The sequence below is a fragment of the Panthera pardus genome, unplaced genomic scaffold, assembly GCF_024362965.1.
Source record: "Panthera pardus isolate Hobbes unplaced genomic scaffold, ASM2436296v1 HiC_scaffold_24, whole genome shotgun sequence".
Classification (NCBI taxonomy): domain Eukaryota; kingdom Metazoa; phylum Chordata; class Mammalia; order Carnivora; family Felidae; genus Panthera; species Panthera pardus.
Genome location: NW_026526810.1, coordinates 65,338,130 through 65,352,472, shown reverse-complemented (window position 1 = coordinate 65,352,472; position 14,343 = coordinate 65,338,130). Strand labels below are relative to the sequence as shown.

Sequence of the window (14,343 nt, the reverse complement as noted above, 5' to 3'; positions counted from 1 at the left end):
AAAACACTTAATACATGACCTTCAGGCCCCACTTCTTTAACTGGTCCCAAGGCTGTAATTAAAACTCTTTCTCCCCCCTTCCTACTCTCTAGATTTCCTTGCCATTGGATAGCATTTTACTGGACTTAGATTGCTTGCCTGATAGGGGGACCCAGGCCTTCATTGCTCAGGAGTCTCAGTTCTTGTTTACTTTGTCCTTTTCAAGCCACAACTGCCACTTGCTGTTTTTATTGGGCATGAAATACTCAATGTGAAACACGGATTCCAGACACATTCCTTTTTGCCCTCATTGTGTAATAACAACCCGATGCTTCATGATAATCAGAGTCAATTACCCCTCCTTTCTTTGCCTGCTGGACAATTGGCACAAGGAGTTTGAAATGGCGTAGACAGCAGTCATAGCTGCAGGTTCAGTGGAACTCTTACTGGATCCTCTGGTGGAAGCATTCTTCTGCAGGGTCCTAGGAACTCTAATCCAGCAGAGCCTAGGGCTGTAGGAAAGGGCAACACAAATTCTGGAAATGAGTTACAGGGAGTGATAGTAGAAGAGTCTAGTCTACTTCTAGCTCTTCATTTCTAAATTTGCATAATTTAGCTAGGAAGCCAGAGCACCATGTATCAGCCATTGGTTTAATGAATACTATCGCTTCTGGGAACATGGCATTCCAACCACTAAGGGTGATGCCGTTGAGCTGGCTTCTTAACTGAGCTTTTAACAAGCCATTCCATCCTTTTTCTAGGTCATCTGACCTAGGTACCATGGGTCTAGGTCAACTTTTTGGTTCATGGTAGGACCAGTGGATCCTTTCCTTGGTTACTCCTTCAATAGTCACATCCACTGTATTGTAAAATGGGTACCTTGTTCTGAGAGATTCGGTTTTGGACATGGATGGACAATTAAAAGAACAAGCACCAACCAGCAAAATGGAAAACATTATGAATTTTGGAAGCATGAGCTCCCAGGCAAATTATAAAGATTTGCTGGGCAGAGGACATGCTTAGGAAGTCTGATTTGTCACGTATACCATGCAAAGCGAGAAGGGTTACACGTGACACAATGTATGAAGATACTTCGTAAAACTGGAAAACACTACATATGTTATTATTTTTACTGTTATTTTAAGGATTGTAGCTTACAGATATCCATCTCTCTGTGTTTCTTATATTCAGATAGAAGGAGCTTTTATTCCAAGAGAAGTCAATGATTTTCTATGTTCCTGGTGCCCTAGTCACTCCTTCCACCCCGACCTCTGCACAGATGCTGAGGTCTGAGGTTTCTGTAAACCTCTCTCTGTTGCTCCTGTCACTGTGCCCTCCATGAGAGCACACAAATACATCGCAGCATCCCCCAGCTGGGCAGCTGAGATCCTGAGACTGAAGGATTTGTCTGCTTTCTGGAAGTTCACAGAGAAGCGATTATTTGTTGCATTCTCTTGCTTATTAGCTTCTTGGCGAATAATGAGAACCATCTCCCCACTGGGAGGCTGTTTGTACCAGGACAAATAATAATTACTGACACGAGTGTCAAACGTGCAGTCCAGGGTCACGGTCTCTGCCTCATGCACAGACATTTCTGGTTGAGTCTGGGTGACCTTCTGGGCCATGCTGGATCCTGTGGGAAAGAGGAGAGGGTATCACACCAGACAGATAAGGCAGGCAGAGTCACAAGCTGATCCCATCCCCAACCACTTTTCCTCTTGATCCAAACCCGAGGCAGCACTTATCAGCTTTCTGCCTCCCCATAGCTGGGCTCTGAGGCGATGCAGTTCCTGTGCTGTTAATCTCTGGTTCACAGCCCCATTAGATAACACTATGCATGAAGACCTCCACCTTCCTTACCAAGACAGGTGGACACCACGACTGCCCACAGCACACGGGCCAGCGGCATGCTGACAGCTGTTCCCTGCAGGGTGAGAAGAGGCTTTGGCTCTCAACTGGGTGTTCTGTGCTCCACGGCACTTCTGTTTCAGAGCAGGAAATGATCTGACAGGTGGGTGGCTGATTATGTCTCACTGAGGAAAGTTTTCCTAACACTTTCTGGTCTCCCTTTCAGAAAATAGGACTTTGGTTGTATCATTTAAATGAAAATGTGAAAATGTGAAATGTTTTCTGTGTCCTTCTATTCTGGGATGAAAATAAAAGAGACAGGGAGCCGGCAAATTTATTTCTGATATGCCCCAATCTCGGAGAGGAGAGTAGGACCTTGGGTGGTGGCTGGAAGTGGCAGGGTTTCCTTTGAGACAATGACAGACTCTAATTTTTCTTTAAAAAAAATTTTGTTTGACATTTGTTTTTTTATTGAGAGAAAGAGAGAGACAGAGCATGAGCATGGGAGGGGCAGAGAGAGGAGGAGACACAGAATCTGAAGGAGGCTCCAGGCTCCTAGCACAGAGCCCAACGCGGGGCTCGAACTCACAAACTGTGAGAGCATGACCTGAGCCACCCAAGCACCCCTCTAATTTTTCTTTTTTTTTTTTTTCAAAAATAAAAATGACAGGGCGCTTAGGTGACTCAGTTGGTTAAGCGTCTGACTTTGGTTCAGGTCATGATCTTACGGTTTGTAGGATTGAGCCCCACAATGGGCTCTGTGCTGACAGCACAGAGCCTGCCACAGAGCCTGCTTCTGATCCTCTGTCCCCCTCTCTCTCTGCCCCTTCCCTGCTTGTGTTCTTTCTCAAAAATAAATAAAACATTAAAAAAAAAACAAAAATAAAAATGACAAAACAAATATGAAAGTATGAACAATTAGCTATGAATGATGAGAATATACCTGTTATATTAATGTATTCAATTTTTTTACATTTCTACAATTTCCTAACATACAGAATGAGATAAAGATAGATTTTTTTTGAGAGAGAGTGCACATGCACATGCATACACACATACAGTGGGGGTGGGGGCAGAAGAAGAGAGAGAGAGAATCCCAAGCAGCCTCTGCACTGTCTGTGGGATTTGATCTCATGAATGGTGAAATCATGACCTGAGCCAAAATCAAGAGTGGGACACTTAACCCACTGAACCACGCAGGCACTCCTAACAACAGATGTTTGTAACTGGAAAGAGCACTGACTAGATTCAGAAGCGGAACATGTGTCTAACTATGCTTGTGTTTTCCATGGATTCTTTAAGAAAAAAAAAAAGGGGTGCCTGGGTGGCTTGGTCGGTTGAGCGTCCGACTTCGGCCCAGGTCATGATCTCACAGTTCCTGAGTTCAAGCCCCGCATCGGGCTCTGTGCTGACCGCTCAGAGCCTGGAGCCTGTTTCGGATTCTGTGTCTCCCTTTCTCTCTGCCCCTCCCATGTTCATCCTCTGTCTCTCTCTGTCTCAAAAATAAATAAACATTAAAAAAAAAAAGTCCTTGTTTGTTCTGTATCAGGAAATGCTAAAACAACTATGGCAGGAGTTCTCACTAGCACTGAGTTGCCTCACCCAACTCATAGGAAGAATTGTTTTCCTGACTCTCATTCCGTCTTGAGGAAATGTTGTTGAACAAAGAATGTTTTAAAAAAACATACTATGATTCATTAGAATGTTGCTTTTCCAGACAGAGTGACAGAGATACTTATGTAATTCCGGAGTTAGAGTCCCCAAGCTGGGAGTAAGAACGGGGTCTTGTCGCAGACAAGTTAGTGTCTGAGGAGCATGGGTTCTCTGTGACACAGAAGTAGGTGGTTGAGTCTCTCCACTCAGAGAGATCTGCAGGGAGTCATGACGGTTGGGACCAGCCCTGAATGAGGCTATGAAAATCCCATGTTCCACCAAACCCAGTTTGATAGCAATGGAGGAAGGAGCACCATTATTTCTTCTAGATCATCTCCATCTTTGCCCTATGATTTGAATTCCTGTATCTAGGTTTTGGATCTCTGAAAGTCAGTTCTAATACAAGGATTTGTGTGTAAGCAGTTTATTTCCAGATCATTCCAGGAAACATTGGTAAGAAGTAAATCAGGAGGGGGAAGGAGGCCAATACAGGATGTTGTCAACAAGCCAATTAATACCATTGGCAGTTGGAGCTTAATCTAACTGGTAAATCTGGGAGACAGCATAGCACACCCTTTGGAGTTATTCCAAGTGAGGCATGAAGGAGCTGGAGAATTCATCCGTAAACTCATTGTTCATCACTGAGTGAGGGCTGCTTTGGGGGCATTAACTCTCCAGCACATCTGGCTAGCCCTGCACGCTGGCCACATGTGTTCCCATGGCCTGAAAATAGTCCTCAGAGTTGCTAGGTTTTTCAGCATGTAGAGGTGACTGTCAAGGGGATATGAACAGAAAACCAATAGCCACTGTACAGCCCGTCCCTTGCACTGCTGGTATCCACTCATGCTCTGTGTCAAATCCGCCCGGATCACTAGTTCTTAAAAAAGATTAACAAAAGGATTAGTGAGACAAATTGTAATCGCAATAGTTGATTTCATGGCTGTAATTCATATATACCAGCTATCTCCATCTACCTTCTATACCACTCATTCTTGATCCTCTCCATCTTTGGCTAATACATCTATTGGTCTAAGTTTCTATCTCAGTGAGATAACCAAGATCTTTACCCCTGATTATCAAGGTCTAAGCCCCTGATTATTCTTCCCTTGTCAGGCCATAGTTGTTACAATTGCCTATTTATAGTAATCACTGCCACAAAAGCACTCAAAGTCACCCCAGTAAATCCCCTGAAATTTAGTCGTATTTTCCCAGTGCCCATTAGGTAGCAACCGCCCTATATCCTCATGATAATCACAGTTGATTGCCCCTGCCAGTGTTGTAACCCCCTTCTTGGCCTTCTGGTCTTCTGGCACGAAGACCTCCAAATGACCAAGCGATTTATGTAACATCAGGTTAGGTGAAAAACCTCTGTGTTTCCCTAGTAGCAGTGCCCTCCTTTCCCCTTCAAGGGGAACTGGGACCCCTAGTTCAGAACAGTGTGAGGACAGGATACATCAACATCCAAGTGAGTCACTGAAGATGAGAGTCGATGGGGAGACAGTCCTGCTTCCACCCCTTGGCTCCACATATTTTATCTAATAGGAAAATAGCATCATAAAGAATAGCTCTCCAACCTCTCAGAGCACTATCCCTAAACTGGTCCTTTCACTGAAACTTTAAGTGATCATTCCAGTGTGGTTTGTGGATAATACTCCAGAAGCGTCAGCATACCCAATGGTCACATGTCCATTGTTACACCTCCTTACTATCAAGCGGATCTGTTGATGCAAAGGTATGTGAAATCCTTTACTCATCATGATAATCAACCAGCCACTCTGAGTCCTCAGTCCATGTTTCTGTGTGTGGCAGTGTGGAGGGAAGGCAAATCATGCCCAGAGTATGCATTAACCCCAACAACCCAATAAGAAAAGATTTCTGCTATCTGCAGGGTGGAAGTGGTCTAATGTAGTCAACTTGGCAACCAGCGGCTGGCTGGTGACCTTGAGGGGTGATTGCATATTAAAGGCTCAGTGTTGTATCTGCTGCTGACAGGTTGGATGTTTGGCAGCAAAGTAGCTAAATCCAATGTAGTGAGAGAAAACCCATGCTTCTGGGCTCATGGAGAACCCCTACTCTGCCACCTTGGCTAATGTGTTCACAAGCCTATGTAAGCACTGAAATGGACTAGAGGGGCACCTGGGTGGCTTAGTTAGCTGAGTGTCTGACTCTTGATTTTAGCTCAGGTCATGATCTCACGGTTCATGGGATTGAGCCCAGAGTCGGGCTCTGTGCTGACAGTGCAGAGCCTGCTTGGGATTCTCTCCCTCTCCCTCTCTTTCTGCCCCTCCCCCGCTCACACTTGTATTCTCTCTCACTTTCTCAAAATAAATAAATATTTAAAAAAAAGAAAAAAGAAATGGACTAGAGACAGGCTGGTGATGTCCTCTGAATGGGTCATCTTTTCCACATGGACATTGAGCTCCTTGTAGTGAATGCTTTGTGGTGGGTATTGATGTGCGACACAATGACCAGAACACTGTGCCTGCACTCACTGCTTCTTGAGTTCATCGTTGCCCCAAATGTGACTCGTCCTCCTCCCACTCACCTGCTCAGGGTTCTGATCCTAGAAAGAGTAGTTGTTTGGGACTTTGAAAGACCTCTGGCTAGTAACTTCCGGTTATACCCCTTGACTCTTCCCTAACCAGCCAGCCTCCACTTTTCAGGAGGAACCAGACTTTCTATCATACTGTGTTATCTTTACACTTCATCCTTTATAAACTTTATACCATTTTCCCTCAGCTTTTTGTTCTTGATCTTCTAAGCCAGCCTTTTCAGAATGTCAAAATATATTTTCTTTCACTACTGAATTTGATGGTCATGGCTTTTAAGATTTTGTATTTTCAATGTATTTGTAAAAGTCTACAAAAGAGCTCAAGGGCAAGAATTTTATTCTGTTCTCTCTTTGTTCTTTAGTGCTCTCCCCTTTCTGGTATTAAGCCTCAGGATCTTGGACTAGGTTTAATGGAGTAAGGACTTCACACTGAGAAACAAAATACATTAGATGGTATTTGAAAACATTATCCCTCTGCCCAAGATCTTCAAATGAAATATTTGATATCAGGTTATTAAAAGCCCCTCGTGTTTGCTCAAAGTTAAGTTCAGCGCCCTGGAGCCCTTGTAGAAGTTGGTGCAGGGCTGAGCAGGGTTTGGGTGCAAGGCACAGGTGTCTGAGAAGCACCGTGCTATCCACTGCACACAGGAAGGTGGCTGAGTCATAGAGGAGCGAATCTTTCAAGTGCAGAGAAAAGTGCTGGTCCCCTTTGTTAGATGTGGCTGTAAATCTTCCTCTGATCTTCTCTTTCTCATTTGATCGAATATGTATCAGAGTGTGGATGCCTTCTGTGGGATCCTGCCTAAACCATTGGAAGAAATCCAGAGTACTGTCTCTGTAAGTGCAGTTTATTGTGAAGCTCTCGCCTTCCTGGACTGTCAGGGAAGGAGGGCTCTGTTCCACTGGACGCTGTCCATTTGACCCTGTTCAGAGAGAGTGAGAAGACTTTCATACATAAGAAACTGTTTTGTTTTGTTTTGTTTTAAAGAATTTTCCCTGAGGGACCCCGAGGATCCCTCTGGATTTCATTTCCAGAGCTGCACCCTATCCCTTCCCCTCCCCCTCACGCACAGGTTAGCTTCACACACAGGAGCATCAGCAAGGCTTGTAGGGCAATCTCCATTCCTGCTTCTTCCTGGAGTCTCTGACCATTCAGTTTGGAGGCCTGGAACTGACAATGTTCATTGAGCCTGGTTCACTGTTCTGGATTCTTCTGCCTCTTTTGGTTTGGAAGCTTAGGTGATCTTCATACTGTTTTCACAACCAATCAAAAGCTGACCTGTCACGTCAAACGCATCATTGAATATACTCTTTCCTGCTTCTCCCATCACTCAGTCTAGTTCCCAGCCAATCACTTTTGCCAGTGGAATCACTGCCCCCAGGTGGTCTGAACTTTTTTTGTTATATTTTTTTTTCCTTTTTTTCCCCTTTAATACAATGTAACTCATTATGCTAGATCAAAGGATGATAGAACATACAGAGAGGGGGGAAGCAAACAAAATAGAAAAAAAAACAAAACATAGTGTTAAAATGTTCTCCAGTAATGACTGTCTGAATCTTCTTAGTGCCTGGAATGCTCTTCCTTCCACTGCTCACCTTTAATGAAAATCTACAAAGTTCATTGCCTATATGACCCCATACTACATTCTAAGGGATATAAATCAAAGGTTGAGAAAAGACCTGATCCTTCTCCTCAGTTGATTAGGGTCTGTCATGGCTTTGTTGTATCTTTCAATCTGAACAGGTTTAAATTAGCCGAAAAAGTCAGAGCTTTTCCAGATTCTCCCTGAAAATATAAAGGAGGGAAATATAATATATATTTTTTTAATTTAAAAATGGTTTTATTTTTTGTATTTTATTTTTATTAGAAAGAGAATATGCAAGGGGGAAGGGGCGAGGGAAAGGAGAGAGAACCTAACAGGTTCCACACCCAGCCAACCTAAGCAGGTTCCACACCCAGCACAGAGCCTGACATGGGGCTTGATCTGATGAAAACCATGAGATCATGACCTGGGCAGAAATCAAGAGTCAGATGCTCAACTGACTGAGCCATCCAGGCGTCCCCAATATCTTTTCTTTTAATACATTCTCAGATGTGAGAAAGCACCCTGGTATCTGGCTAACTCTGAAAATGGTAGTGCTTTTGCAAAAATCTGAGTGTTTCTTATATTTCAGTCTGGGCACCTGTGCAAAGTCCAGTAATTTCTCCTATTTAGTTTTTACATATTAGTTATCTGAAACCCTGTTTTATGGTCTCCTATATTTACAGAAAGGATTAGGAACTGGAAGAGGAGAGATTAAGGAGGAAAGTTCTCTTCTATCCTTTGCATCCAGTCCTCAGTCTGATGATTCTAGATACCGAACTAGAATCGACTTAACCACATTTCCTCAGGTACCTTCCGTGGCCGAAGCCCTGGCCCTGGCACACCAATCCCCATCCTTCCCTCCTTCATTTCTTGCTGTGGGGCTGAGCTAAGTGGCTGAGAGTTGGTGATGAGTAAAGGGCTGTGATCTTCTTTGATGTTCATTGTGGATGTCAGTGTTCCACTCTGCATGTGTGAAATTATGTACAACAGGGAGACTGCTTCTTCTAGCGTTTTTCCTGAAGCTCCATGTCATAGTAACTCAGCTAGGAGTTAGCTCCCTCTTGGATCTGCAGAGTCAGAGGAGAACTATGCTTTACCTTTCCCTGTCCTCTGATTTCTGCCTGAGAAGAAAACAACAGACCCGTGGGGTGGTCAGCAGAGAATCTGGCTGCTTGTAAATTGCTACACTTTCTTGGGAACATGATGGTTCTTTTCCTAATCAGAGCACTGTCAAAGGGCATCAAATCTGGAACCACAAAAATACTAGCAAAACTTCTTCGTGTCTTTTTAAAGATTTTCTCTCCACTGATGAGGAATGTTCTCAAAGGTGGGAATTTTAGTCTGGGAAGAATAAAAGGAATTGTTTCAGTTGTTTGGGAGAAGTAGCAATTATACGAGCATTTCCCTTGGAATTTTTTTCTTTCCTGTCACAGGTATGATGATTTCAACCTGCCAGATAGGTGCCAACAGGAATATGTCTGGTTAAAGGTGATTTAACAATTTTTCTGAGCAATGATGGACAGGGGTTGTAGTAGGTCAACAATAAATGTTGAGTGCCTGCTATCAAAAGCTCTTTCAACTTAACCCTGTGGGGATGTTTAATAAAATGTACAAAATAGAATATGCTAATTATGCAGTTGGGGGAGACTGGAAAAACACGTGTAAAGTTAGCTAACTCTAGAGGGCACTGGATGATAGGTATTAGCACTTATAACAATATAAGCAAAGTATAGGAGTGAAATATTTGCAGTTAAGAATGAATAGCTTTGGGATGCCTAGACGGCTCAGTTGGTTAAGTGGTTAAGCATCTCACTCTTGATTTTGTCTCAGGTCATGTTCTCATGATTTGTGAGTTCGAGACCCACATTGGGCTATGAGCTGACACTGCAGAGCCTGCTTGGGGTTCTCTCTCTCACTAGTGCTCTTGCTCTCTCTCGAAATAAATAAATAAATAAACTTAAAAATTACTTTTAAAAGAATGAGTAGCTTAATAACTGGCATAAGAGCTAGCAAGAAAAATCATGTTCATCTCCATTGATATGGAAAAGGCATGTGACAAAATACAAAACACATTCATGTTAAAAACACTAAAAAAAAAAGGAATTACTAACAAATCCCTTAACACAAAAAAATGCATATGCATATGTCACAACCCCAAACCAACACCTACTTATGGGGAAATGCTAGAGACTTCGTTATGAAAGGTAAGGGAAAGACAAAGTCTGCTATCCTCACCACTATTTAACAGCATGTTGGAGCTACCAGCTAATGCAGTCAGCTCAGAGAAAAAGAATTTGAAGCATAAGAATTGGAAAGAAGTAAAACATCATCCGCACGTTTGCAGAAGAAATGATTATATACCAGAATATCTAAAAGAGAAAAAGACAGTTTATAATATAAACAACAGTTTAAGTACAGTATTCATAGCATTCACATGCAACCCCCCACAAAAAAAACAGATAAAAAAACATGTAGAAGAAATGAGCACATTATTGCATAAAAGTAAAAAGAAAGAGGAAGGAAGGAAAGTTCTTTTTTTTTAAAGTTTATTTTGAGAGAGAAAGAGCAGGAGAGGGGCAGAGAAAGAGGGAGAGAGAGAATCCCAAGCAGACTCAGCACTGTCAGCTCAGAGCCTGATGCAGGGCTTGATCCATAAACAGTGAGATCATGACCTGAGCTGAAATCAAGAGCCTGACAGTTAAATGACTGAGTTACCCAGGTGCCCCGAAAGGAAGGAAAATTCTTAAGTGCAAACAGACTAGGCAGACAGGTCAGTTAAATGGAATGGCAAGTTAATAAATCGGCCCAACTGTGTATGGGTATTTAGCACATGACTGACAGCATCTCATATCAGTGTGTGTGGGTGGTGGGGGGAATGACTCCTCAGTATGTTGTAATAACTTGTATCTCTTCTAACTGCTTCTATTAGATTGTGATAGTGTCCCATTTTAGACCAGTGGTCTTCAAACTGGGGTTTATGTGCTCTTGGAGTTGTATGAAGAGTTTCCATGGGTTCTCTAGATAATTCTAGAGGAATCCAACTATATATGATTTTCTTAAAACTTATCTGCTCTAGAACATGCCTGAGATCCAGATGTCATGCTGCTGCTTCTTTCCCATTTCCCTTTCCACTCTACCCTTCCCTTAAAAAAAAAAATAAAAGAAAAAAAGTAGTATACATCTCAACCATCCTGAATCTTAGTATGGTGTATTACTTCAGAGTGCCAAATCTCCAAGGTACCATATAAGGAGATAATTCAGTGGCTTCTTCAGAGGGAGAATTCTTAACAGCTAAGCAAGAACTATAACAAGACAGGGCTATACTTCAATTAGATAACAACCTCTAGACAAGATTCCTTGTTTCTATCTATCTATTTACCTATCTATCTATCTATCTATCTATCTATCTATCTATCATCTTAGAATTAGTGTTTAGAAATGAATTGGTTGTTGCAGGGGAAAGGGAAACATTTCCTTTCTTCCATTCTAGGTTTTTTGGCTGGTCTAATAATTAAAGTGACATAAGACAAATTAACAGAAGAAAAACATTTATTTGTAAGGAGTTCAAAGATATATGAGTCTCAAAGAAGGAACCAAAGCAGGCAGCTTTTCTTTTAGACAAAGAAACAATACATTTGTCAGGAATTGAGAAGACAAAGGGGCTTGGGTTTGAAGTAGTAAATTAGTAAAGAAGTAGCAAGTTTGTTTATACAGCCTTCTCAGCCTTAAATTCCCTACCTCTAGTAATAAGGATCGCTTTTACCCTCCAGGAGCAGGAATGGTGGGCTTCACGTGGGGAATTTATTTCCTGCTTTCAGGAGGCCAGAGGAGGGTCAGAGTGACCTTCTTGCCTTGGCTGTGTCTTAAGTGACTTTAATTCAAAATAACCAATATGCCACAGTGGCATAATTTGGGATGGCCTGACATGAACCCCATTAGTGTCACTGAAACCTAGCATGTAACATCATTATTTGAATTGAAAAACGAAGTCAGACTTCTTCTGACAGGAAATAAATCTTATGTGGCCAGTTTGACAGTGTGGGGTATGAAGAAAGAGAGAATTAAAGACTCCAAGGTGTTTGGCTTTAATATAACTACCTTTCTTTTTCCTTTTCTTTTTTCTTTTCTTTTCTTTTCTTTTCTTTTCTTTTCTTTTCTTTTCTTTTCTTTTCTTTTCTTTTCTTTCTTCTCTCTTCTCTTCTCTTCTCTTCTCTCTACTTTTCTTTTTGAGATAGAAAAGAGCAAGGGAATAGTCTATGGGAGGGAATCAGGCATTATGTTTTGGATATGTTAAATATAAGATGCCAATTAGACATCCAGTGTAGATATTATACCAATTACAGTATATATGAGCCTGGCTTTCAACAGAGAAGGCTGGGTTGGAGATGTAAATTTGTGAGTCATCAATGGGTAAGTCAGTGGTAATTAAAATCATATTTCTAGATGAGATTGTAGGGGAGGCAGAGCTTTACCTTTTCCTCCAGCTAGGCCTGAAAATTAACTTGAAAGAAAATGGATTAGCAGGGGGAAAACATGTAGATTTTATTTAATAATTTTTACATGTACAGGGAAGCCTTCATAGAAAAATGGGAACCCCAAGAAGTAGCCAGGCCTAAGTATTTATATGCTAAGTTGAACAAAGAGAGACAACTGTGGACAAGTAATAAAACATATGGGTAGATCAAAGGGGAAGAGGGGAGTGACTTTAACAAGGTCTGTTTGCACAGATTTCCTTCAGCACAACCTCCATCTCTGGTGTTATGAATGCTTCTTTTCTGGGTGAGGGAGGGTATCATTTTTCACCTCCTTCTCTCAGGAAGAAAAAGAGGTGGTGGGAGAGGGGTGGCATGCCAAAAACCCTTTTTGCACCTGCTATTTCCCAAGTGCCTTCTGCTCAAAATAATCAATATGCCAAAGTGGCACATTTTGGGGTGGCATGTCCTGACCTCCTTTAAGATTATTTAAAGAGAATGACTGTAGATAGAGAATATGTTTGAGAACTGAACCCTGCGACAACACAACATGTAGAGGTCAGCGGGAGGGGGCAGGTCTAGGGAAGGAGATAGGGCAGGAGTGGTTTGTGAGGTGGAAGGCAAACCAGGAGGACATGGACAAAGATGGGATTCAGGGAGAAAGTAGCTGTGGTGTCACATTCTTAAAGATTCAATAAGATAAGGAATGGTAATGGATCATTGGGTTTGTTGATGGGAGACTCATTTGGGACCTTAGCGAGAGTAATTTCAATGGAAAGGTAGGAATGAAAATCTGACTAAAGTGGGTTCAAGTATAAAGGGGGTAGGGTGTAGAGATCATTAATTTAGAAAACATTTTAAAGGAGTTTTGTTTTTAAGAAAGACAAGAAACAGAAAATGTGTAAACTGGTTTTACCCATTGAGCCACTAATTCTAGTTCTAGGGTGCTGTCCTAATGAAATGATGAACATTTTAAATTAAAATTTAGATTTAAGGGTGCTCGCTTTGGCAGCACATATACTAAAATTGGAACAATACAGAGAAGATTAGCATGCCCCCCGCACAAGGAGGATGCGCAAATTTGTGAAGCATTCCATATTTTTAAAACATAAGAGACTCATAAATATGGAGAACAAACAGAGGGTTATAGGAGGGGGTGTGGGAGGGGGATGGGCTAAATGGGTAAGAGGCATTAAGGAATCTACTCCTGAAATCATTGTTGCACTATATGGTAACTAATTTGAATGTAAATTAAAAAAAATAAAATAAAATAAAATAAATATCTGTAAAAAAAAAATTAGATTTAAGGGGCACCTGGCTGGCTCAGTCCATGGAGTATGCTACTATTGATCTCGGGGTTGTGAGTTCAAGCCCCACATTGGGTGTAGAGATTGCTTAAAAAAATATTTAAAAAACATTTAGATTTAAGATGTTACCATAATGCTATTTAAAATTATTTAGGGGCACCTGGGTGACTCAGTGGGTTGAGCATCCAACTCAATTTCAGCTCAGGTCATGATCTCACAGTTCGTGAGATCGAGCCTCAAGTCGGGCTCTGTGCCGACAGCGAGGAGCCTGCTTGAAATTCTCTCTCCCCCCCTCTCTGCTCTTCCCAGCTTGTGCTCATGCTCCTTCCCTCTCTCAAAATAAAAAAATTAAAATTATTTAAAATAAGAAATAAAGAATCAAAATATATCAAAGCATGACAATTATAAAGTTGAGTATGGTATACTTATGATGTAGAACAGATCATCAATCAGTTTAAACTATGAATGCAAGGCTTTAAAAGACAGAAACGGAACTGTTAATAAAAGAACATAAAATTTTTCCTACAATACGATGTAACAAAGTACAAAAAAGTGAAAGAGAAACAAGTGAAAATAATGAGTGCTTATCTGTGAATGTTTTTAGTATTTTTTTCTATTTTTTCCACTCAGAAATTTGTAAACATACCTAAGACTAACATGACTGATGTTCACTATAATGAAGGTAAACTGATGATTATCCGCCTCTATATAATTCCAACTATTTTGACTAGACAATGCTTCTAGGCACCACAAATTCAGCCCATAAAATAATGCAAAATCAATCAAGAGTCTCTCCCCATCTCTGGGTATTAATTATGGATCTATTGATTGTAAATGACAAAATCTTGACTCATGCTGGCTTGTTCCCCAAAGACAGTGTTTTGACTTTTGCAGCTCCAGGCAGAGTTGGATCTACAGGTTCAGATTATGCTCTCTGAAATCTGTCC

At 41.5% G+C, this 14,343-nt stretch overlaps 1 non-coding gene and 1 gene segment (V, D, J or C); one reads left to right on the top strand and one right to left on the bottom strand.

The window, feature by feature from the left end:
* Positions 1–1,229: 1,229 nt before the first annotated feature.
* On the bottom strand, positions 1,230–1,985 carry LOC109255690 (T cell receptor alpha variable 38-1-like). The segment is given in 2 exon segments: positions 1,230–1,612; positions 1,840–1,985. Coding segments are annotated over 2 exon segments (432 nt in total).
* Positions 1,986–13,085: 11,100 nt separating this feature from the next.
* LOC128773131 (U6 spliceosomal RNA) lies at positions 13,086–13,192 on the top strand. The gene has a single exon (XR_008417413.1). It is a non-coding gene; the product is annotated as a U6 spliceosomal RNA (small nuclear RNA).
* The last annotated feature ends 1,151 nt before the right edge of the window (positions 13,193–14,343 follow it).